Here is a 23,669-nt window from a genome sequence, read left to right as displayed (position 1 = left end):
TGTCAGAGACCAATGTCCTCGAGCTGACCCCTGCTGCCTCGCAGAGTGCACATTGGTGGCAAGCTGCTTCCAAGGCATGGGAGCGAGGACCAGGCACCCGGCGAGGTGGCCCAAGCAGCAACTTAATGAGTGCACCTGCCGACCTGCCCCCACCTCTGCATCCAGCCACTTGTGGCTCATCTGCCTTTGCCTTGGGTTTCCCTAAAAGTGTGAGCCCAGGTTCAAGGAGAGATGTGGGAGTTGGGCCCTCGGCTGCATTTACAGATGGATGTCCATGGCCCACAGGAGACCCAGGGGGATGCAGCCCAGCCCTCCATGGGGCTCCGTCACCTTTCTTTACCACCAGGATGGTCCTTAAGCAGGGCCAGCTCCCTTGACCCCCTGGGCTTCCTCCTTTCCTCCCAGGAATAATGACCCCAGGAGAGACCCTGCACATGAAGACCCCTGTCAGGGAGAGCATGGCCATGTCCAAAGTGGCCGGCACCAGAGTCTACCTCAAGATGGACAGCGCCCAGCCCTCAGGCTCCTTTAAGATCAGGGGTATCGGGCACCTCTGCAAAACGGTACAGGATGGGGTCACTGGCCTCTGCGGGGGGCAGTCCTGTTCCCTCGGGCTGGCAGCTCAGGGCACCTCTGCTCAGGGATTCTCAGCCTCAGATCTTTCTTACAGACCTGATCCCTTCCCCTTATCCCGACTCGGGATCCTGGCTGTCTAGGCCCAGCATAGTCCCATGCCACATGCATGCAGGGGTGTCCTCGGGGGCCACGGGGTGGGCTGGTGCCTGATCCTTCCCCTCCTGCCTCTGCAGTGGGCCGAGCAAGGCTGCGAGCATTTTGTCTGCTCTTCTGGTAAGTGTCCCGCTCCCAAGTGCTGCACATGCTGGGACCCCTTTCCCCCCAGTGTCCCCAGCAATGAGCTTTGGCAGCAAGCACCAATTTGGAATCCTGGGGGTGGGGAGCAAAGGGACCCCCTGACATGACAGGGTGGGCCATTAGGGGAGGGCAGGTCCAGCTGGCCCCTCCCCCAGCCCTCCCCACGGACATACCCTCTGCCCTCCCCACGCAGCAGGCAACGCGGGCATGGCCACTGCCTATGCTGCCAGGAGGTTGGGCATCCCTGCCACGATTGTCGTGCCGAGTACCACTCCTGCCCTCACCATCGAGCGGCTCAAGAATGAGGGCGCCATGGTCAAGGTGGTGGGTGAGGTGAGTGACTGCTTGCCTGACCAGGGCCGGGGCTCGCGGCAGTGTCTGGGAACCCTGAAACCTCACCCCGCTGTGTCCCTCCCCTATGACCCTGCAGATGCTGGACGAGGCCTTTGAGCTGGCCAAAGCCTTGGCGAAGAACAACCCGGGCTGGGTCTACATCCCACCTTTTGATCACCCCCTCATCTGGTAGGTGGAGTTCAAGGTCATCTGCTTTGGGGTGGCAGACACCTCCCCTCCCAAGCCTCCCATGGCAGCTGTACACTTCGGTATATACAGCCCCACATGTACATGTGGGAAGATGCACACCCCAGCAGGTGCACGCACACACACACACACCCTGCAGTTTCTACCCTCACAGGAGGGAGCTGGGAAAGATTTTCATCCAGCCAAGCCTCTGGCTGGGGGCTGCTCTTAGGGGCCATCCTCTGATGCTGTCAGAGGCAGCTGCCCTAAGCTGGCACCCCCAGGGAGCGCCGCCCCTGACCTGGCCCCTTCCCCATCCCACCCTCCAGGGAAGGCCACGCCTCCCTCGTGAAGGAGCTGAAGGAAACTCTGGGAGCCAAGCCCGGGGCCATCGCTCTGTCGGTGGGAGGCGGGGGCCTGCTGTGCGGAGTGGTCCAGGGCCTGCAGGAGGTGGGCTGGGGCGATGTGCCCATCATCGCCATGGAGACCAGAGGGGCCCACAGCTTCCATGCCGCCACCTCAGCGGGCCGGCTCGTCTCCCTGCCGGAGATCACCAGGTGAGCAGCTGGGGTCAGGGAGTCCACTCTGTGCTGGCCAGGAAGGAGACCAAGATGCCAGCCCCATTTTATGGATGAGAAACTTGAGGCTTTAGTGCCGAGTCATACACTAGGGAGGGCAGGGCTGGGCCAACGTTGGCAGCAGCTTCCTCCTGCAGAAGCTCCACCATGAATCATTTCTGGGGGTATTGGGGCAGTGGTCCTCACACCCCAGGAGTTTACCCCTAAACATGCAAGATACCAGCAGGTCTTTGAGGGAGTCCTGGCCCCCAGGACTTTACAGTCAAGCTCCAGTCTCTTTCTAGGATGAGCCTTGGGGCCCACAAAGACTGAACTTTCTTGCGTCCATAAAACAAACCTAAAGCTTGGGTGGGGCAACTCCGTGAAGCCAAGGGACCCATGGTCCTTGAGTTTGTTGCCTCACCATCTTTCACATGTGGCCTCATACTACAAAATGGCTGCCTGGGTACCAACCATCACATCTGCTGTCCATCTGTGGCAGGAAGAAGGAGGTAAAGACAAGGCTCAGCTCCATCTTGGAAGACAGACACAGTACTTCCACTCACCTCCTATTGGCCATAACTCGGTCATGCGACCACACCTAGCAGCAAGGGAGGCTGGGAAACATCTTTACTCCAGGGGCCATGTGTGCAGCACCAGGCATCCTGCCCACCCCTGGCAGGGGACCTAGGGCAGGTGACTGCCTGCTCTGGGCCTCAGTTTCCCCTTTGACATATCAAGATGAGCAGAAACAGCCAAGGCTGCCCTGAACAAATGGTGCTCCACATATTCTCAGGCAGTGCTCACTGTGCTTGGTGTTACAGGGAGGTCGAGCAGAGCCTGTTTGGGAGTTTCCAGCAGGGTCCAGGGGCTGAGCAGTCCTCCTGGAGGACTCCCTGGAGGAGGCGGCTGCCAGCCACCCTGAGCACGAAGGGACGGGTAGAGCAGCATGAAGCTGTTGCCTGGAGCCCCAACAGGGCCCAGCAAGGATCCCCCGGGCAGTGGCCGCTGCAGTGATGGACAGCACACACCTGGGTGCCCTGAGTCCCAGTCTGCACCTGTGAGCCCCGCCCAGCTCAGGCCCCGCCCAGCTCAGGCCCCGCCCAGCTCGGGCCCCGCCCTCCCCCTGCCTTCCCACTCTCTTGCCTGCCTGATTCTTTGGCTTCACTTCTCCCAGTGTTGCCAAGGCCCTGGGGGTGAAGATGGTGGGGGCTCAGGCCCTGAAGCTCTCCTGGGAGCACCCCATCTTCTCCGAGGTCATCACGGACCAGGAAGCAGTGGCTGCCATTGAGAAGTTTGTAGGTACGTGTCCAGGCAAGAACACAGTGGCTGTCCCCGCGGGGTACCTAGGGACTCCATTTATTCCAAACTCACTTCCCAGTCCTGTCCCCACTTTCTGACTCAGACCATCCCATTAACAGAAGACAGTGCAGCATAGAAAAAATAAATAAATAAAGAGAAAAGACAAAGTCACAGAGGGAAGATTGGGCCTTGTGACCATGACAGCAGAGAATAACTGAGTGTGAAAATGTTGACCGTGAGCTTCCTGGCGGCCACAGTGAAAAAGGAAAGCATATGGCTCGGAGCTGAGTCTGTAACTAGGTCAGACTCTGGATTCAGGCTAGGACAGGGCTAGCGGGGGAGGGGTGGGGCGGGAAGAGCAGCTAACTTGGCCCTCTCAACACACAGCCCGTCCAGTTGGGATGAGCCCCAGGCCCTCGGCTTAGGTGGGAAGGGCCCAGTTCAGAGTGAGGATTGGCAGTTCTGGAGTGGTACCAGCCTGGGGCTAGGCTGTGAGCTGACTGGCTCCCTGAGCCCCAGCTCTGCCAATGGCATGGCACACCCTCAGCACACCCCTTCTCTACAGATGATGAGAAGATCCTGGTGGAGCCGGCCTGCGGGGCGGCACTGGCTGCTGTCTACAGCCGCGTGGTGAAGAAGCTGCAGGGCCAGGGCAAGCTGCAGACCCCGCTAGCCTCCCTCGTGGTGGTCGTCTGTGGTGGCAGCAACATCAGCCTGGCCCACCTGCAGGCCCTCAAGGCCCAGCTGGGCATGAAGAGTGAGCTGCCAGAGTGAGGACTCTTCCCAGGCACCTCTCCAGAGGCCCCCCGAGAGCCCGCGGCGGCGGGTTGTGCCCAGCGCCTTGTTGTATATATTCTTGAGCTCAGTCATGCGCCTGGGCCTGTGCAGCAGGTGGACTGTGGACCAGGAGTCTGCTGTGTCCGAGCCCAGGTGTGACCTGAACCCCTTGCGACTCTGTGGTCTCCCCTGGTAGGGTGACAGCCACCCTTCAAGGAGCACTCCAGGACCCTAGAGTGGGGGGCAGCGACATAGCAGGAGGAACAGGTGTGCCCTTGAACCAGTCCCAGATGGAACAAACAGTTTGGCCTGCCTCCAAGGGCAGTCTGCCCTCCTTCTACTCCCGGGTACTTGTTTTTCTAATGTGCCAACTTTTTCACTGATAAGAGAAAATGTGTATTTATGAAGCAAAGGGCTTCTGTGTTTTTGTATCGCGCTGCCTGCTCTCAGCTCCCCCCACCCCCACCCCGACCCTTGGGAACCCTGGTGCCCCAACATGGGGGGAGGGGTGTTTCTGTATCTCAGGAAGCAGGGGAAGGGAGGGTGCTGAGGACAGAGCCAGCAGGGCGCAGACGTCGTAGGGTCCCAGCACAGGGTGTGTAAGCTGGCCCTGAACACGCCCGCAAGGAGGGTGTGCACTTGACCCCAATGCTGTCCTGCAGCTCTGCTTGAGACCAGACACCCTCTCTTGCTGCTCAAGTTTCACACCAGAAAACCACAAAAGAGCAGTGAGGGGCTGACTCAGGGCGGGGTGGGGGAGTCCCTTTCCCCTCTCCAATCATGCAAGCAGGTCCCCTTGCCGCCTACGGCAGCCTATAGGGCAGAGTTCAAAGTACAGTGCAAGAATCACTCAGCTCTGCGTCACACTGCCAGCCGCTGCCCTGATGTGCAGCCCGGGAGGCAGGGGACCCACCTGAAGCCCACCTTCCAGCCAGCACAGCTGCACACTTTGCTTTCCTGTTGTTATTTGTTTATTTGAGAGGCAGAGTGACTGAGGAAAGATCTTCCATCTGCTGGTTCACTCCCCAAATGCGCACAACGTCCAGGGCCGGGCCAGGCTGAAACCAGGAGCCAGGAGCTCCTCCCGGGTCTCTCACATAGGCAGTGGGGATTTTGGCGCGGGGGCCATTTCCCACTGCCTCTCAGGTGCATTAGCAGGGAGCTGGATAGGAAGTGGAGCAACTGGGACACAGAGCAGCACTCCCACAAGGAACGCAGGCTTCCTCCATGGGTTGGCAGCACATCGCCCACCCTCCATGTACTTTATGAACCTGGAGACAGGAGATCAAACTGGAGCTTCTGATCCAGCACTTTTCTTAGGGGATAAGGCACAACTAAATCAGCACCCACACATAGGGCTCCTTCCAGAGACAGGCATACAACCCCCAAGAGGGGCGAGGACGCGGCAGGGGCACGGAGGGCTGGGGTTGACCAGCTGGCCAGACCCTTGTCTTACGGAAGTGAGTAGAAACTACAGGTGTACCGTCAGCTGCCATTTTTCAGCTGAGGACTGTGGGAAATTCACCCTGATGTGCAGGAACCAAGCCAGGCTGCCCAGATAAGAACGGGTCCTGCCTTCGCTGGGAGGTGTGACGGACACCCCCACACTCACTGCAGAGTTGGCCTGGCTTCCTGATCAGCTCCACCTCCTGAAAAGCAGAAGGTGGGCCAGTGTCCTTCCGGGGCGTAGGTTAGAGCGCCTCTACTTGTTGATCTGTCCATGGGGTCTCACAGAAGCTTCGACCTTAGGAATGACTGTGAAGGTTCAATCTGCCAAGACCTGTGCGAGGAGATGGGGAGGCGGGGTCCCCGAGTTGTCCAGGCTCTGCGGAGTGTACCCCTTCTCGTCCTACGCCTGCATCCTCACATTCAGACCACACAGGAGGACCCAGCCTGCAGCACAGCACTGGGGTGGCAGGCGGTTAAGATGCTGCCGTGACGTCCCCACTCGTACTGCAGTCCCAGCTCTACTTCCGGCGGATGAGTACCCCGGGAGGCAGCAGTGATCGCTCCAATATTTAGGTCCCTGCCCCCTGCGCCAGTCCTGCCTGTGTAGACATTTGGGGAGTGAAACAGCAGACAGAAACCTTACCCACCTCTGTGCCTTTTAAATAAGAAGTTAATACAAATGAAACCCACAAGTTGTCCCTGCCCAAGCGAGGGGACCGTGCAGCCTGCAGGAAGCTCGGCCAGCCTCTCCCTGGGGTCACTCTGCTCAGGACCTCTCCCCTGTAGACTTCCGAAGAGCACGGTCTTCCTCTTCTGCCACAAGGTATCCCCAGACCCTCCCTGCGCATCTGCCAATGGCGAGTGAGGGCACAGCGAGGCCCCACGTGGGCTGTGCCATGGCCACCAAGGCAGTGCTCACAGCACCAACCCATTTTACACCCGGGGTCACCAAGGATCTAACAGGCTAGTAGCAGGTGGAACCAGAGCACAACAGCAATGGGACAGACTTGTCTCCAAGGTGGGCTCTGTGTGAGATCAGACTGGGGAGCCTGCTATGCACTGTACCCCATGGAAGGACTTAGGAGGGTCTTGGTGCTGGGTGGGGCCTAAACGTGAATCTAGAGCCTAACAGATGCTCCAGAAGCATCTAGAGGACTAGCTGGACTGGTAGGTGGAGAGACGATGGGAAGATGGACGACATATGGATGAAAGGATGGACAATGATTGATGGATGATAGATAACAGATGGGTGATGGATGGAGAGATGATGGGTGGGTGGTGGGTAAACAGTCACGTGGCTGGCTGATCAATAAGCAGACAGGTGTGAGCGAGGTGGCTTGCTGGAGGAACTGATGGAGATGCGGGGCTAGGTGACCGGACAGCTGTCCAGACAATGCATGGGGCTGGCAGACAAGTGAATGGACATCAGGACAGCTGACTGGACAGGATGGTCTCACCCGAGAACAGAGGCGCGCCCAGCCTTCCCTGCTGCCCAAGAAGCCCAACACGGTCTCGGCCTCTCCCGTTTAATGCAGCACAGCCTGTGTTTGGTTCCACATCCAGGGGAAGTGTGGGCCCTGCACTCAGGCCGGGGCAGGTCCAGGCTGGGGAGGGGCGGGGGCAGCAGCAGGGCTGCCATTCTTGCCTGCCCGAGAGTGTGGTGGGCACGCGGGACCCTCCAGCCATGAGGGGCCAGGAGCTTTGGTTTTTGGTTGCTTTCAAGTTTCCATGCTCAAGGAAACTGCCAAGAAAGGGAGGTGAGCGTACCGCTGAGTCACAGGGGCCCCAAAGGAGCCATGGCAGCCGGCAGTGCCACCCCAAGGCCGGGAGCCAGGCCAGGGACAGAGACCTCACCAGCTCACCCCTGGGATGACACGGGTGCCTTCAGGACCCGGCCTCCCCCTTAGGAGGGAACAGCAGCATGAAGTTGGGGTCCCAGAGGTGAGAGGCAGACAGGCAGCGAGGGAGTCGGTGAGCCACTTCTGCAGCCAGCAGGCCTGTGTCCCTCCTGGGAGGAGACCACCCTGACAAGGAGGCCAGCCCAGCCATCTGAGACCCCCATCGGGAGCGAGCATGGCAGGGAACGGTTCCCAACAGGAGGTTGGAGGTGGGCCTCAGTCCCACAGGACTTCAATGGGCAGGAACGTCCAGAGATCTGGGTGGCCCATGTGCAGCTTGTCACGGAACGGCGAGGTGCTCCACCGGAACGGGGGCACCTGGTCCCACGTGGGGCCGCTGGCTGCCAGCAGGCTCAGCGCCTTGGCCAGTGACATGCTGGTCACCTGAGGGATAGGGTGGAGCAGGCTACTGAGCCACGACCTGGACTCTGACGCCGTTGTGGGCCCCAGAGAACAATGCTGGCTCCGATCCCGACCCAGATATCACCTTAACCTTGACCCCAGCCATGGCCCACTTCTGACCAGACGACTGCTTGGACTTGGTCTTCCACCTCCCCGCTCCCTGTCCCACCCACAGCACCCGAGGGCGGGGCGGCACCTTTACGTCGATGCCTCCATGGGCGCGCTGCCGCAGGGCCTGGAAAGGGTAGGAGCCGTTGGCAGGGTTGAGGTCTGAGCGGGCTGAGATGGCGTTCTCACCGTTGGGCTGGGGGACACAGGCTTCACACCAGGACAAGGGGTCGTGCAGGTAGTCATTGTACCTGGCCGGAGAAGGGCAGCCATAGCTGTGACACTGGGAAGGAGGAGTCAGGGAGGGGCTGGCACCACCTGTGCCCTCCACCTGGCCCAGCTGTTGCTCCCTGAGCCACTGCGCATTCCCTGTTCACGCCAGGCCTGGGCCCCCTCCTTGGGGCCGGCCTCCAAGCCCCCTCTCCGAGCTGGCAGAGGCACCTGGTTGTCCCCTGGTGGCGTTTCTCCAGTGACCAGGGTGACATCCCCACATCAGGGCAGGCACTTGAGTTTACGGGTGTTCCCCAGGGATGGGGAGAGCCATCCTGCCAGCTGCCCTAGCATTGAACCCAGCTCCTAGCACATTCCCCAAGACTTGGCATCCTCGCCTGTCACCCAGGACAGTGATGGGCCCTGTGCCAGCCCCTCTTCCACACTGCGAGCACCCCCATGGGCCCAGGACACAACCACATCCACCCCTGCCTGATGGGTGCCCACCTCATCAGCCGCATCATGGAGTCCAGGTCGTGCACCAATGACTGGTTGCGCTGGAAGATCTGGGCCCGGGGGTTCTTGCTGTAGGAGAACCAGTCCCCATACCGGGCCACCAGTGCCTGCAGCCCGCTGGCATTGAACACGCTCTCAAAGGATCTGCCAGGACAAGAACAGTCAGCCGCAACCCCCGCTGGCCTCACCTGGCCATAGCCACAACCAGGGAGGGGGGAGGGCAGCCACACGAGATCACACCTAACATTATCACAGCTGGCCTTCCCTGGTGGCTTGGATGGGGGGTAGCCAAGCTTGGCTCTAGGGTCCATCAGATGTGGGTTCAAGCTTTGGCTTCCCGAGTGATCAGATGCAGAGCCTTAGGAAAGTCAGGCATCCTCCCGGGGCCTCCGTATTCCCGTCTGTGAAATGGGAGCCAGGACCTCAGTTCCCAGGTATGAGAATCGGATGCCAGAACCCAGCAGGGGTCAGTCCCTGTGCCTGGCCACCCAGCATCGCCCTGCATAAGAGCCATGGCTAGGAGGTGCTATGGGGGCAGAGTTAAGCCAAACAACCATGACATAAAAGGGACCCTACTCCCAGGGGAGGAAGATGCCAGGGGGCGGGCAGGGGCAAGAGAGGGCACGTACGGGATATTATAGCTGGCCCAATAGGACTTCTGGTAGAGCTCCGTGGTCTTGTCAGCCACCACCACCATGCCCCTGCAACCGCCACAAGGGGTGGACATGGTCAGAAGCGGGGACTGTGCGTCCCCACCGCTGCGGGGTATAGAGCCCCCCTCAGACTCCTAACCATCAAGGACTGTTTCCCCTTCCAGCCCCACCTACCTAGCTTGTGCCTGGCCACACAGCCCCCACGTGCCCCCGAGCCTTTGCTCAGGCCATCCCCTCTGCCCGGAGCACCCGGCCTACTCCCAGCGCACTCACGGGATCTGCTCCAGGATGGTGAGCACCTTGCTCCCAGGACCGGGCGCACCGGGGCTGAATGCCTTGTAGTCCACAATCATCCACTGGTTGTTGTACCTGACATGCGCGAGGAGGGAGATGTGCAGGGCCCAGGATGCTGCCCCAGCCTCCCCCCGCCCCAGAGCCCACCTGGCCAGGCAGTTTAAACAGCAGGTGCTTGCCGACACAGTGAGACCAGCTGTCCCTAAGGCCCTGCCTGCCTGTTCCAGCACAGTCCATGGCTCCCTAGAGCCCGTCAGTACAAGAGTAGCTCCTCTGCTAGCCGACCCCTTTCTGGTTCACAGGCCCTGTTACCCACCCACGTCCTCCTTCTGGGACAGCCCACCCAATGCACATGAGTCCCTAAGCCCCAGGCTCTCCACCCGCCCTACCTCCAAGAGGTCCCTCCCTGGTGTTGGAGAGCCTGGAGGGGAGGGATCCCGCCCTTCCCCTGAGCCTCAGTTTCCCCACTCATAAAATGGGGGCAGGGCCTCTTAGACACTCTCACACTGCATGGGGGAGGGGACGGGTAGTTCCAGCACACATGGTGTGGACACCCCAGGGTCTGGGTACCACAGAGGCCATTCTGGCTCTCGGGCAGGGCCACTCACGTGCCACTGTTGAACTTCTTGAAGATGTCCGTCCAGCTGGCCCCATCCAGGGCCAGGCGGTTGGCCACAACATTGCGCACCCACTCCAGCACACAGCCCTCAGGCCGCACGTACTTCCACAGGGCGGGGTTCTTGTTGCCGATGGTGGTCTCCAGCGTAACCTGGGGAAGGCCGGGGGACGCTGCAAGGGGGCCTGGCGAGGTTTGTCAGGCCGAGACCCTGCTAGGCAGCCACGCTCCATCAGCCAGGGATCATTCACTGGGTATTCCACAGCCATTTACAAGACTTAGATCCTCCTCTGATCCAGCTTCCTGCTAATGTGCACCCAGGGGTGGCAGGTGACAGATGACGGCTCAAATCTGCAGGTCCCTAACCATGGACATGACAGACTGGGGTTCAGTTCCAGGCCCCTGGCTTTGGCCTGTTTTGTTTTGGATATTTGGGGAGGGAACCAGCAGATAGAAGATCTGCTATCTGTATCTCTCTCTCTTTCAAATAAAAATTGAAAAATTCATAAATAGGATTTTACTTACATAATACTCGCACAGCCAGGTTTCAATACAATTAGTTTCCTTTATCATCTATATCTACTGGTTGACACACGGGGTTAGCGTTGTGGTATGGTGCATTAGGCTGCCACCCACAACTCCATCATCCCATATGCTCACTGGTTCAAGTCCCAGGTGCTCCACTTCTGAGCCAGCTCCCTGCTGATGCACCTGGGAGAGCAACATTAGCTGGTCCATGTGCTGGGACCTCTGCATTCATGTGGCAGACCCAGGAGAAACTCTAGGCTCTTCAGACAAGCCCAGCTTTGGCCATAGGGGCTATTTGAAGAGTGAACCAACAGATGGAAGATCTTTCTTCCTTTGTCTCTCCTCCTTTCTCTGTAACTCTGCCTTTCAAATAAATAAGTATCTCTTTTTAAAAAACAACAAAAATAACTTGAGTCTGAGAACCCCTGAGGGCCACCAACGCCAGATGAGACACACAAAGCAGGATGGGGTAGTTCTGGCCTGACTGGTTCCCGTCCAGGTGACGGGTTGCCATCGGGCCTCCGTGGCTGCAGCCAGGGGCTCCCTCACTCCCGGCCTGGCCCTCTCACACTTCCGTCCATGCTGAGACAACAGGGATGGGAAAGCAGGAGGGGGGGCAGCCTCCTGCAGGACACTGGGTGCAGGGTGTTGACGGAGATGCTTCCCGCCCCCTGCATGGTCGCCCTGGTGATGGAGCGCAGGGTTCGCTGTCTCGCAGAGGGATGCCAGGAACAGATTTCTAAAGGAACCTGGGCCCTGGCCAAGGAAACCATCCAAACAACACACTGTAAACACCTATTCAGAAACTTTGGCCAGGTTACAGGGGCTTGCCAGAGGGGAGGCGGGCAGAGAAGGAATGAGGGCACAGGGGCCGGGGGGCGGTGGGCAAAGGGGAGGTTGATGGAGGGACACAGAGAGCAGTTTCCCTCCCCCACACAAAACTAAGAGGCCCCCAAAGTCAGGGCTCAAAGCGGTGCCTGCCCAGGACCTGAGCAGCCAGAGTCCCACAGCTGGGTGCTGGCTGCAGGGCCCCGAGTGGGGCCTGGGAATGCGCAGTTTACACAAGCACCACAGCGGGAGGAATGAGCTCGGGTGGGTGGGCAGTGGTGGATGGGGGCTGCATCTACCTCAGCCTCGTCTGCCTGCCCGGCTGCTCCAGTGCCCGGCAGCAGGTACATCATGCAGGCCCGGGGTCCCAGGGGATGATGCCAGCGCAGGAACGTCACTCACCAGCCCGCTGCCCAGGACGTAGAAGTCATCACAGGAGAAGATGGTGCCAGGGTAGGATGAGAAGATCACCCTGTTGCCAGGCACCAGGGGGGAGTCCCCTGTGGGGTGACAGTGACCCCAGGGTGCCAGTCAGATGGGTGGATCCCCACACACCCACCCCACCACAGTTGGTCTCAAGGCAGAGTAAGCAGGTCTCAGAGGGGCCACGTTGTCCCGTCTGACACTTGGCAAGCAAGGCTTTCAAAACCCAGCAGGTCCTGGGGCTACACAAGATTCTCCATCCGCAGACTCAACCAGCCACGGCTCCAAAATGTGTTTCCCTAAATCAGCAGGACAGGTGTCTGGGGCAGAGGGCCAGGTACCACTTGGAGTGAATCAGTGCATTAAAAAATTCTTCCTCTCCCTCTGTCATTCTGCCTTTCAAATAAATTAAAAAAAAAAAAAAACACAGAGTAGCCCCCATGCGTTGGGTGTGGGCAGGGGTGTTGCCTGTGGCCCACCCTCCCTGTGTCTGCCCACACACTCATGAACACAGACGCAGCCTCGTGCTCCTACCTTGGGGGTCCTTCCGGAACTGGAACCAATACTTCTTGATGATGCGCAGCATGTGCTGGTAGGAGTTCCAGGTGTTGTGTGCGACCAGCAGGTCCTGCTGCCCGGGTAGCAGCTTGATGAGGGCAGAGCAGGAGCCCGAGCCCAGGACAGCCTTGGTCTTGGTCTTGTTCAGAGCTGGCTCCAGGTCTTCCAGGTCCCCTGAGATCTGCAGCAAGCTGAGGAGGACAGGCGTGCAGGATGGTCGTTGTGCCAGCTGTCACTCAAGTGTTTCCCAGCCCAGGGTCTGGCAGGGTGGCTGACCAGCAGAGAGCTGGCTGGAAGCCTGGTCTGCCAGACTCGTGAGCCACATGGCCATGTCCCATCCCGTGCGTCCTGGGGAGGGGGCCACTTACAGGAACCCCAAGGGTTTGATGGTGAACCGGCCCATGGGGAAGGACACACGGCCTTCGTAGCTGTCCTCCAGGCCTTTCAGCTGCAGGAGGGTCAGCCGCACCTAGGCAGGGACACAGGAAGGTCAGGGCCTCAGCCAGAGGAGAGGCCAGACATGCCCTTGAGGTTCCAGCCAGCCCCGGCTCCTGTTAAGTTGCACCCCTACTCTGCCAGGCACCCCACTCCATTAATGAATTCACTCTATGTCTCTACCTCATGCTGACCTCAAGTCACCCACACTTAGGGACCCAGTTCAGTAGCTGCTTCCTCCAGGAAGCCCCCCAGCTGGTCCTGGCCCTCTGCCTATGACCCCCATTGGAGCTTGGTGACTGTCTCGTGCATCTGACTTCTTCCCATTGTCACTGTTTTGTCTTAATATCCTGGAACCATGGAGTACCACCCCACATTCCTCACAGGGCCTCGGTCTACGCTGCTATACACTTAGTATCTGCAGGATGGATGGATGGATGGATGGATGAGGAGTAGATGGAGATGAGTCAGAGGGTTGGATGGGTGAGTATAAGACTGGTAAATGAATGGACAAGGGTGGATGGATGAGTGGATGGATAGATGGATGAAGAAGATGAGTATACGGATGAGTAGGTGGATGGATAGGTGGATGGACAGTTGAGGGACAGAGGTATGAGTAGAGGCGTAGATGGAAAAATTAGTGGACAAAAGAGCTAATTCTAGCAACAGTGTGAGTAGGCAAGTAGGGAGGAAGGTAGGTAGTCAGTGAGAGACCTGCTGGAGACCTGGCCTGTACTAGGCAGCTGTGTGGATGGGCACAGACAGCCACGTGCAGGGACCTCCTGTCCTGACCCCCTCAGGTTCTGTGGGAATCCAGAAATGACTGACTTTCGGTCTGACGGGCCAGCTGGGACTGTGTTAGCCGCTAGCCCATCAGCAGCTCAACTAAGGGAAGGAAAACAGAATCCATGGCACCCAAACTTGCAGGGTCTGGCCTGGAAAAGGAGAAGAGAAGGAAGAAGAGGAAGAGGGAGTGAAGCGTGTGTCTCCCCGTGGTTTCCTCTTCCCCTCGCTCCCATGCTGTTTTCACCTGCACTCACCGCCACCCACCAATCAAGGCCACCCACGCAGACAAGCAAGGTAGCAGGCTAATGATTACCCATGTGGTTCTGACAAGAAGAAGGCACAGTGGGCAACACAAGTAGCCTGGGATGGACAGCTGGAGTTCCACCGAGTGGCAGGCAGGACAGACAGGTGGAGATTGGACAGATGGACAAGTGGCAGGAGTGGCAGGAGGGTCAGGAGGGACAGACAATAACAGACCCTGGGCAGCAACTGGAATCCCAGGCCCACCTGGTGCCAGTATATGGAGCCCCGGTTCAACTCCATCTCCGCCTGCATCCACTCCAGGTTGGCCTCCAGGTACCGCTTGAGCCTCTCGCAGTAGCCGACTTCATACTCAAAGGGGCCGCAGTAATTCACCACCGTGTTCATCCAGTGCATGTAGATGAGCTGCGGGGAGGTAGGGCAGGGTGGCTGGACCATGCCCATCCAAGAGGACCCTGCTCAGGGCCCTCCCGCTCCTTCCAGGTCCCTAGGGAGTGGAGGCACCTGATGGGAGTTCAAGCCCTTGCCGTCACAATCGACTCTTATCCTGCCTCATGGTCCAGTGCCTCCAGTCTCCCTCTGAAAGCCAGCAGTGGCCAAAGCCAAGGCCAGGGTGCAGATCCAGTGTTCCGTATGACCCCTCCCAGCCATGTCTTCCGCCAGTTGGGGAACATGGTTCTGAATACTCCTGTGTTCTAAGTACTGGGCATGCGGCGGTGGACATGATAGGAGGGGTCCCCACTGACTCACAGGGCAAGGGGGCTGCAGGGCCAGTTTCTGCACGATGGAGCCTAGATGCACCTGCTGAGGATGGTGTCATCCTGATTCAGGCACATCCAGCTCCTAGACATGGAAATGGGGCCATCCAAGGCCATCCGGGGCCATCCGGGGCCATCCGGGGCCAGCCAGCCCAACCCATCAGACCATGAGCCAAGACAAGATCCGCCAGGCCTGGCCCAGAAGGAGGGGAGGCTGTGTGGATCTCAGTGCTGCACAGGAGGGGTGGCCGGGGACCACAGCTCATGCTGATGAGCTACACACTCAAACCTCCACATATGCTACTCACACCACCTGCTCCACATCACAGCCAGGGAAACTGAGGTACAGGTAGGTGACACCCCCTCAGGCTCACCCTGGGAAGCAAAGGGCCAAGACTGGAACCCCTATCAGGATGGGGGATTTCCACAGCCCAGGCCTCCCCTGCCATGCCCCTCCCCTCACTGAGAACACTCCCAGGCCTCCCACGTGAGGCACCACCTACCACCCAGGCCTAACAGCTTAGCGACCCCTAAACCATCATTCTCTCCCTCAGCCACATCCTGCCCATCCCTCAAAGGCCCCACACATGATCACACAACCTCTTCCAGGCAGCCTTCTGAAACTTTCACAAGACTCCCTCAAGGCCTGTCACAGGCCTGTCTGAGCTGGGGCCAAGGGACACTGCTAGGGAGGAACAAGCCATGCCCACCATTCCCACAAGACCACAGGCCAGAGGGGCAGTGACAGAGGCATGTGCTAAGACCAGGGTCAGACAGAGCTGGGTCCACACCCTGGCTGCACAGCTCTACCACGCGACTGTCCCTGTGCCCTGGTCACTTGCCCTCTGTGGACATGATGTCCCCGCCTTGGGGCTGCTGGATACTTGGTGCCCGTGTTGTGGGTCATGTCTGAGGTGCTGACCCAAGAGGTGATGCCCCTGGGACCTGGGCATGCAGGTTCAGCTCTACCACGATGCCCAACTGGCCAAGACTTGCCCCTCCCCCTGCAGGATGGCCACTGGTTGTCACCGCAGAGCCTCGCCCCTTCTGATCCAGCCTGACTCTGGAAATGGCCCGATTTTAAAATCACAGCAAAACGTGCTGCATGGGAAGCCAACATCATACAGCAGAACAAGCTGCTATATGGGAGAGGAGGCAACTCCATCGGCACCTGCTGCTGGACTACGGCGTGGCCGGCCACCAGCAGGCAGCAAGCAGCGGCACTGAACACTCCGTGTGTGGCGGCAAGCCCCAGAGCACCACAGGGTACATGCTGTGTGTGCCTATCATGCAAAGGACCAGAGTGAGAAAGCCAGGGACACCGGGAGCAGGTGGGTGGCTGCCAGGGGCACAGGGGGAAGGAAGAAGGGGCGTGGCAACTGCCAAGGGGCCCTGGCTCTTGGTGCTGGATGAAAACATCTGGAACCCAGCAGTCCATTTTACTGCACAGATGTCATGGTATGTGAGCTAGAGTGTAACTAGAATGAACAGACCTAAGGAAATGCTAGCGGCCATTGAAGGGGCATTGGAGGCAGGGGACGGAGGACCAACGCCATCTGTAACCCCTAGGCTTCCAGCTGTGTCCACTCTCCTACGAGGCCTCCCAACAGAGCATACCACACGTGGCTTCATACGCATCAAGTGCACATGGAGTTTTTGAAGCACGCCCATGAGCTTTTCCCCTCCCAGCTAGTTGGTAGACGGGGGCAGACTGGGCATGCCCATGCACATCTAAACCCCCAGAGTACCCCAGGAACAGCCTGGGTTGGGGAACGGTGGCAGCCCGCTTTCCTCTCCCAGCCTCACCTCCTCAGACACAGAGGCCTCCACCACGCCCGCGGCGTAGGCCTGCAGGCTGTCATTGTAATCACCGCTCGTACCCACTTCCAGGAAGGCCCACCTGTAAGCAGAGCAGGAAGTCCGGGGTCAGTGTGCTTAGAAACCCACACCAGCGCCTGTCTGCCTGTCCGTGTGTCCGTGCTGGGCTAGGTTGCCAAAGGAGGAATTGCTGCGACCAAGGGCACGTCTATTTTTAATCCTGGCTGTCACTGCTAGACAGGCCTCCCCCAAAGCTGCCCCTCTCTCCACCCTTTCATCCCATCGGTACACCTCCTGCAGGCGTGCCCTGCGCTGGCGGATGGCACAGGCACTTTTGTTCCTGTTGCCACCTGGCCAGCCTGCAGGGTGCGCGCTGGCATCTTCTGGTGAAGATGGACGGATGGATTCATTCAAAAGAGTTTCAGACACAGGGAACGACACACAGAGAGAGGTGCTTTCCATCCACTCATTCTCTCCCCAGAGCAGCCAGGCCAGGCCAGGCCCAAACCGGGACCCAGGAACTCCATCCAGGGCTCCCACCTGGGTGGCAGGGGCCCAAGACCTTGGCACATCCTCTGCTGCTTGCCCAGCTGCATCAGTGGGGAGCTGGACTGTTACTCGGATGTGGCATGCTGGTATCCCAGGTGGCAGTTTGACCCAGCATGCTACAGCACCAGCCCCGTGGGTGCTGTTACTGCCCTGTCTACAGAAGAGCAGGAGATGAAAGCACAGGGCTCTGTGACCACTTCGGTCAGGCTGCCACCCCCTCACGGCCTCCACCTTGGACCAAGTGCCCACCCCTGCCCTCAGCTGGCATCAGCCACATTGCTTGCCTCACATGGGCTGGAGGAATGTGGGTGAGCGTGACAGCTGGAAGGTTAGCCTGGGAGAGGCCACCTGTGCCCTTGCCATGGGAAGCAGCTGCCCGGCCAGCCCACTGCTCCTGGGCACCTGACAGCACACAGGGCAGACAAGGCTACAGGTCCACCACATGCAGCAGAGTGGCCTCAGTCATACCCAGGTCCACAAAGGATGGTGACTGACGTCCGAAGTCATGGGGCTTGGGGCAGGGACCTGGCACCAGCGGGTCCACTTGCAAGGTGCCAGAAGGGCGGCAGTGAGGATGCCTACAGCCTAAATAGAAGGGCCTGGATTCACATTCTGACCTGCTTCTCATTCCAGCCTTTTGCTGAAGCACGCCCTGGGAGGCTGCAGGTGACAGCTCAAACACTTGGGCCCTTGTGAGAGTCCAGGACTGAGTTCCAAGTTTCTGGCTTCAGCTGGCCCAGCTGTTTGCTCGAGATATTTGGGGGTGAAGAACAGAGTGACAGTGTGTGAAAGATCTCTCTCTCTGCATTTCTGAGAATTAAAACTCAATAAATACAAGTTTCGAAAAACAACAGCAAAAAAGAAAGACAGGTGCCAGTCAGCCAAAGGCAGAGGTGGACCCTACTCCTCTGAGGCGCTGTCTCCACTCCTGATGTGGCCCTGGGCCACCTGCACACCTGGCAGGGAGGCGGGTCTGAGCCGCAGGCTGGAGTGGGAACCCAGATACCACATCCCCAACTGCCCCTGGGGAAGAGGGATGCTGCCAGTCCCGGAACCATAACAGGGTCAGATGATCACGCAAATGCCTACTAGGGAAAAAGTTGGCATGGGTTTAAAAAATGCACCAAAATCAATTCCCTGTGAGCTTTTTGGACAACTGTATACTGCCCCTCTACAACAAACCAACTCCTGTTGGCCTCACTAAAAAGAATTCCCATCAATTGCTTTCATCTTTGCTGACAGTTTAAAATGACTACACTTTTTTTTTAATCATTGTTGCTGTTTTTGCAAGGTTGGGGAGAGAGTAAGATACACGCCAGGTCCAGGTCGTTCCCCCAACAGCCAGGGCTGATCCAGGTTGAAGCAAGATGCCTGGCTCTGAATCCGGGTATCCCAGATGGGTAGCAGGAAACCAAGGTCTCGAACCTCAGCAGGAGGAGCCGGAGCTCGACCCTCGACCCTCGACCCTCGGATTTGGGATGAGCAGGTTAATGAGTGTGCAGGACACCGCCCTTGCTGGAGGCTTTGCCCTGAAACATTGCTTCTGTACTATAATCACACTCATACACACAAATGCCGAAAGAGATGTGGTTTCTTCGAAGCTGAGCAGAAAGGAGAAGGGAGAGTGAAAACCGACCACTTCCATTTCCCTGCCCCAGACCGCAATGCGGCAAATCAGGGACCAGCGGCCGACTCTCGTCACGGAGGATGGAGGACAAACGGGGCATCAGTTCAGCAGGTGCGTCCTTCCTGAGCCCCAGCCAACATCTTGGGCAGGGGAGGTGCCGAGCTGAAGTGTCTCAGCCTACAGTGCTGGAGTGCCCGGTCCCCAGCCCCTGCCCAGCCTGAGACCCCTCCATTGCTTCCAGCTCCCGGCCCCATTCAGACAGGTGCCTCCCACAGCCCCAAGAGGGCACACCACTCCCTTCATTAAGACAACAGTCCCCAATGTGAGCGTCCAGGCAGGGACCTGAGATGGATCTCTCTGTTGTTAAGCCTGAAATCCAACTCCTCCCACACTGCCTGGCCCTCCCAGCCTCAGCTTTCCCGTCTGTAAAACAGGAAGACCTGCACTTCCACCACTGTGCCCCTCAAAGGCTTAGAGACACTGAACTGTAGTTGCAGGCCAGAAGGCCAAGGCTTTCCTGGGTGTCTCTGGCTCGAGACGCTTCTCGGAGCCTGCCCTTCATTGGCAGGTCAAGCCTTGCTGCTCTGGTCCTCAAACTGCCACTTTCTTAGGAGATCATGGCCAGAGGGCCAAAGACTCACTGGCTTTCTGCTGTGTTTATTGCACTTGCTTGGCCACAACCGGAAGCTGGCAGCACTAAATTCCTTTCCCGCATCTGTTTTTCTGAAAACTCGACAAGCTACCCTGTGGTTTGGTCTGGGACAGCCTCTCAGCAGAGGCCATCCTAGCTGCAAACCCCTGGCCACTAAAGCAGGAAGGGCCAGGGGTCAAAGACATGACCTGGTCACCAGCCCCGTCAGCAGCGCACAGCTCCAGGTGCGATGCCCCCTTCTCCGTACTTACTCCTGTCTCATTCTCATGAAAAAGCTTTACCCGACAAATTGCTTAGCAGCCGGTGTTGTGGTGTGCTGGGTTAAGCCACCGCAGCGCCGCCTACTGCAGCTCAGGGTCTGGTTCCAGCTGCTCCGCTTCAGATCCGAGTCCCTGCCAACGCAACTGGGAAGCAACAGGTCCTCGCTCAAGGACTTGAGCTCCTGCATTCACATGGGAGACAGAGTTCCTGACTCTTGACTCCAGCTTCGCCCAGATTCAGCTTTCAAATAAATAAATATTTTAAATGCTTGCATTATTACGATTACTGGTATTTGACAGATCTGCCCAAGTGCTTCTCCCAAATGCCTGTCTCGGCTGGAATGGGATCAGGCCCAGGCCAGGAGGCAGAAACTCCATCCAGGCCTCCCATGGGGGTGGCAGGGACCCAGCAGCTTAGACCCTCACTGTTGCCTCTCAGAGTGCCCAAGGGCAAGAAGCTGGAACCAGGAGCAGCACCAGGCACTGAACCAGGCACTCTGCCATGGGCATCCCAGCTGCCAGGCTGGACGGCCCCTCCCCTGTGTCCTCCAGCCAGGGCTTTTCATCCCTGCTCCTGAGCGGGGCTTTAGTTTGCTGGTGGGCTGCTGTGTTAATTCCCTTTCATCTCCATGCACTTCCTGTCTCAACTTGGTAGAGACCTACTTTAGGCAGCTTGGAGGGGAAAGTGGAGGCTGGAGGGGACTTTCCCCAGGACCAAGGCCAGAGCCAGGACACCATGGCTAGGGGCACCTGTCACCTGGGGACACCAAATCCAAACAATTCCAGGCTGCAGGAAGAGGCCCGTGCCAAGCCAGACAGCACAGCAGCTGGAAGAGGTAAGATTCGGCGGGGAGAGGGAATAGAGGTAGAGGGGTTCCCACTAGTGAAATCTGTGGCTGTCACAGAAGAGAGGATCCCCAACTCCAGGAATTCACGGGAGCCAACCTCTGGCCTCCACAGCCCCTGTAATGAGACAATCACCTCCAGACCAGGGGCCAGGACACCCCAGATGCCTGCCTTCCACCTCAGCCCAAGGCTGGGGCTCTAAGAACCCAGCGTAGCTTTCCCTGCACCATCATCCTCGTGTTCCAGCACACCTGGGGCGGGGGGAACATGGGGAGACATGTCAGAGCAGAGTGGGAGCTGCGTAGGAGGGTGTCCTGACAGCAAGGGGCCAGAAAGGTGGAAGCGACCCAACTCACTTATGGGAACTCCGCTTCTGATGAGGAGAACTGCTCCTTTCCCTGCTGCCAACTTCCTCCTGCGCTAACTGAGCCAGGCAGGAGCAGGGGCGAAACTGTGATCTCAGTGAACCCCTACCTCGAGGTCTCTTCTGTGCAAAGGACTCAGAGCGGTCAGAGGACCACGCAGCAGGGGGACACAGCCAAGGACGGATGCTGCTGCCCTCTCTAGGGTTCTCCATCACTCCCCACCCCCAGGCTGGCACTCAGAGATGTGTCATGCCTGCTGGCCCCAGCGACACGGGACCACAGTGGGTGAGTCAGCAGATGCCAGAGTCATTGTGGCCTTCTCTCTCTGGGAGCCCTCCCAGACTGATCCCACCCAGTAGCTCGGTGGGCAGAAAACCTGTCCCTTCCCCCCGCTGTCCCTCCCCCGTCTTCCATGTGAGATCCCCCAAGTACCATCAGATTGGGGTGTCTCCCTAATTCCAGGAGAATCCATTCAGGCCAGAAAGGCAGGAGGCCCTGCCTGCTGGGGCAGTGGATAGGTAATGACAGCAACGTCACCTGAACACAGGGATGTGCCCAGGATGGGGGAAGGCCTCACAGGCTGCCACCCCCCAGCTCAGTGCTGACCCAAGACCTCTGCCCCCGTTCCTATGGACTCAGGCCCTGCGCTGTGTGCCCAGTCCATGCCCCTAAGGCCAGCACTAGCAAGGTGAATCAGACAGGTACCGGGGAAGGCACCCAGAACCCACACGAGTGGTAGAGAAGGCAGAAGAAACACAGCCTGGGGCCTGCCACGGGACGGGCACTGCAGCCTCCCCAGCCAGGGACGTGGGCAGGGAAGGAGGGGCAGAGGCCTAACAGGGTGTCTGTGGAGTTGGAGACCCTCTGTTCTCAGACTGGCCTAGAGAGAGGCCACAGAGCTGGGGTGAAGGCTGGGAGGGCTGTCTCACTTGCAGAGGCAGGCACTGCGGCCAGGGATGCTGTCATCAGGGCTTAGAGCAAGGGATAGGGCAGGAGGGAGGCAGCTCCAGGGGGTCTCCTCTGTCTCTCCTGTCCCCCTCACCCCAACCAGGGACCTGGTCCACGGCGCTGCTGCGGCCTCGGGGTGAAAGAATGGACCCCGCGGGGAGCAGGGAGCAGGGAGCAGGCCAACCCTCACCCGGTCTCGTGGATGGCGTTGGTGAGGTTGGCCCAGGCCACGGCGGCGGGATGGCGGCCGTCCACCAGGCGCAGCTGGCCCGATTCGGCATCCACGAGCACCGAGCGGCAGCGGGAGCCGGACGGGGCCGGCCGGCCGCGCTCCTCGCCGTCTCCCCGCACCGGGATCGCGCCCGCAGGGCCGCTCAGGAACAGCCCGGTCGGCAGGGCCAGCACCAGGGCCAGCGCCCGCGTCAGCACCCGGGCCAGGCGGCAGCCGGCAGAAACATCCCTCGTCGCCGCCATGACAGCGGGAGCTGCGCGCTGCAGCCTGGGTCACGTGACCGTACAGCCGCAACCTGGGTCACGTGACCGAGCGTCCCGCCGCGCCGGGGGTGGGGCCTGCACCCGCGCGCTTCCGGGGTGGGCGTGGCCCTCGGGCGGGAGGGTGGGGACGAACGTAAGGGGGGGGCACACCTTAAAGGGCCCTGCGCCCCTGTGTACCCACCCCGAGGAAAAGTTGCAGAAACAGTTACTACCCACACAGCCGCCAGGGACTGCAGATATTTTGTCACCTTTAGCTGTCTTTTTGCTTTGCACGGATAACTTGGCTGAATTATTTAAGTGTCTTACGCCATCGTGCTGCATGGTGACGCCATCAGCACAGCTGGTCCTCCGCGGATTTAAGGTGCGGGGTGGGGGGGGGGGGTGATGCACGCACCTAGACGTAGGACAGAACCCGGCAGAAGCAGCGCGAGCATGTGTGATCTGGTGTGGAGGGAAGAATACAGCGAGGGTGCCACCCTGGGGAGGTCGCCCCTCTACATGCTGTTATTTAACACAGCCTCTTTATCACTGCTTCTACGCCTATGGCTCGAAGACCCTTCCTTTCTGTAGGACACTCGGGCCTCAGTCTGCTTCCCTGTGAAATGGGGCTGGAGACACTTCCCCTCTTTGGGGCCCTTGAGGGATGGTACTGCATGAAAAGCTGCAAACCCAGTGCCTGGCGTGGGGAACCCCGGTAACTGTGAGTGAGCCCATTCAGGGTCACCTGCTGCTTGGGGGCGTGGCTGCAAAACTGCTGACTTCAGGACCAAAGTCCTCCTCCCCTGGGGGGCATCCCCTCCCCAGCCAGGACAAGCACTCAGGGTCACCAGCCTAAGTCAACCAGCAAGGTGGGGCCAGCCCTACCCTGCCTCTCCTCCCAGCTAAGAGCCTAGAACTCCAGCTGGGTCTCCTCTCTGGTGGCAGGGACCCGAATACCAGAGCCCTCACTTCACCACATGCTGCTTTTAAAAACAATACTGCTGGCCAGGGTTGTGGTATCTGAGTTAAGCCATGAGCTGCAACATCGGAGCCCCGTAGGGTCACTGGTTCAAGTCCTAGCTGCTCCACTTCCCTTCCAGCTTCCTGCTAACGCACCTGGAAAAGCAGCAGAAGTCGGGCCTGAGGGTCCAGGCTGTTGGCTTGGAGCCCAGTGCAGCCCCTTGCTTGCTGGGAGGGGTGGGGCCCTCCCTACCCCTTATCACGGCTCACTACCTGGTAGTTTGGCATTTTCTTGCCCACTCAGGAGTACAGCCTCACAGTTTCACCGTCTAACTACGTCGCTCCGACCTTTACCTGCCAGCTTCTGTCTTTGAAGATACAGGTCGGGGACCTCAGGGCGCGAGGTTTGTGCCTTTAAG

At 59.1% G+C, this 23,669-nt stretch overlaps 2 protein-coding genes across 2 annotated transcripts; one reads left to right on the top strand and one right to left on the bottom strand.

Annotated features, from left to right (window-relative positions):
• Nucleotides 1–410: 410 nt before the first annotated feature.
• SDS (serine dehydratase) lies at nucleotides 411–4,025 on the top strand. Its single transcript, XM_004595281.2, has 7 exons — nucleotides 411–563; nucleotides 810–849; nucleotides 1,067–1,206; nucleotides 1,304–1,395; nucleotides 1,722–1,949; nucleotides 3,127–3,251; nucleotides 3,817–4,025. The coding sequence occupies exons 1-7, from the start codon at nucleotides 411–413 to the stop codon at nucleotides 4,023–4,025; spliced, it is 987 nt and encodes a 328-aa protein (XP_004595338.2).
• Nucleotides 4,026–6,989: 2,964 nt separating this feature from the next.
• On the bottom strand, nucleotides 6,990–22,347 carry PLBD2 (phospholipase B domain containing 2). The gene is made up of 12 exons (XM_004595282.2): nucleotides 22,007–22,347; nucleotides 16,558–16,651; nucleotides 14,240–14,398; nucleotides 12,880–12,980; nucleotides 12,488–12,702; nucleotides 11,933–12,030; nucleotides 10,167–10,327; nucleotides 9,538–9,633; nucleotides 9,241–9,312; nucleotides 8,603–8,755; nucleotides 7,974–8,136; nucleotides 6,990–7,759 (listed from the first exon to the last, which is right to left on the bottom strand). Exons 1-12 carry the CDS (start codon nucleotides 22,288–22,290, stop codon nucleotides 7,592–7,594), a joined length of 1,764 nt encoding a protein of 587 aa, XP_004595339.2. The 5' UTR covers nucleotides 22,291–22,347; the 3' UTR covers nucleotides 6,990–7,591.
• Nucleotides 22,348–23,669: the final 1,322 nt, after the last annotated feature.

Source organism: Ochotona princeps, chromosome 29 (genome assembly GCF_030435755.1).
Source record: "Ochotona princeps isolate mOchPri1 chromosome 29, mOchPri1.hap1, whole genome shotgun sequence".
Classification (NCBI taxonomy): domain Eukaryota; kingdom Metazoa; phylum Chordata; class Mammalia; order Lagomorpha; family Ochotonidae; genus Ochotona; species Ochotona princeps.
This window is presented reverse-complemented; position numbering and strand designations above follow the sequence as displayed.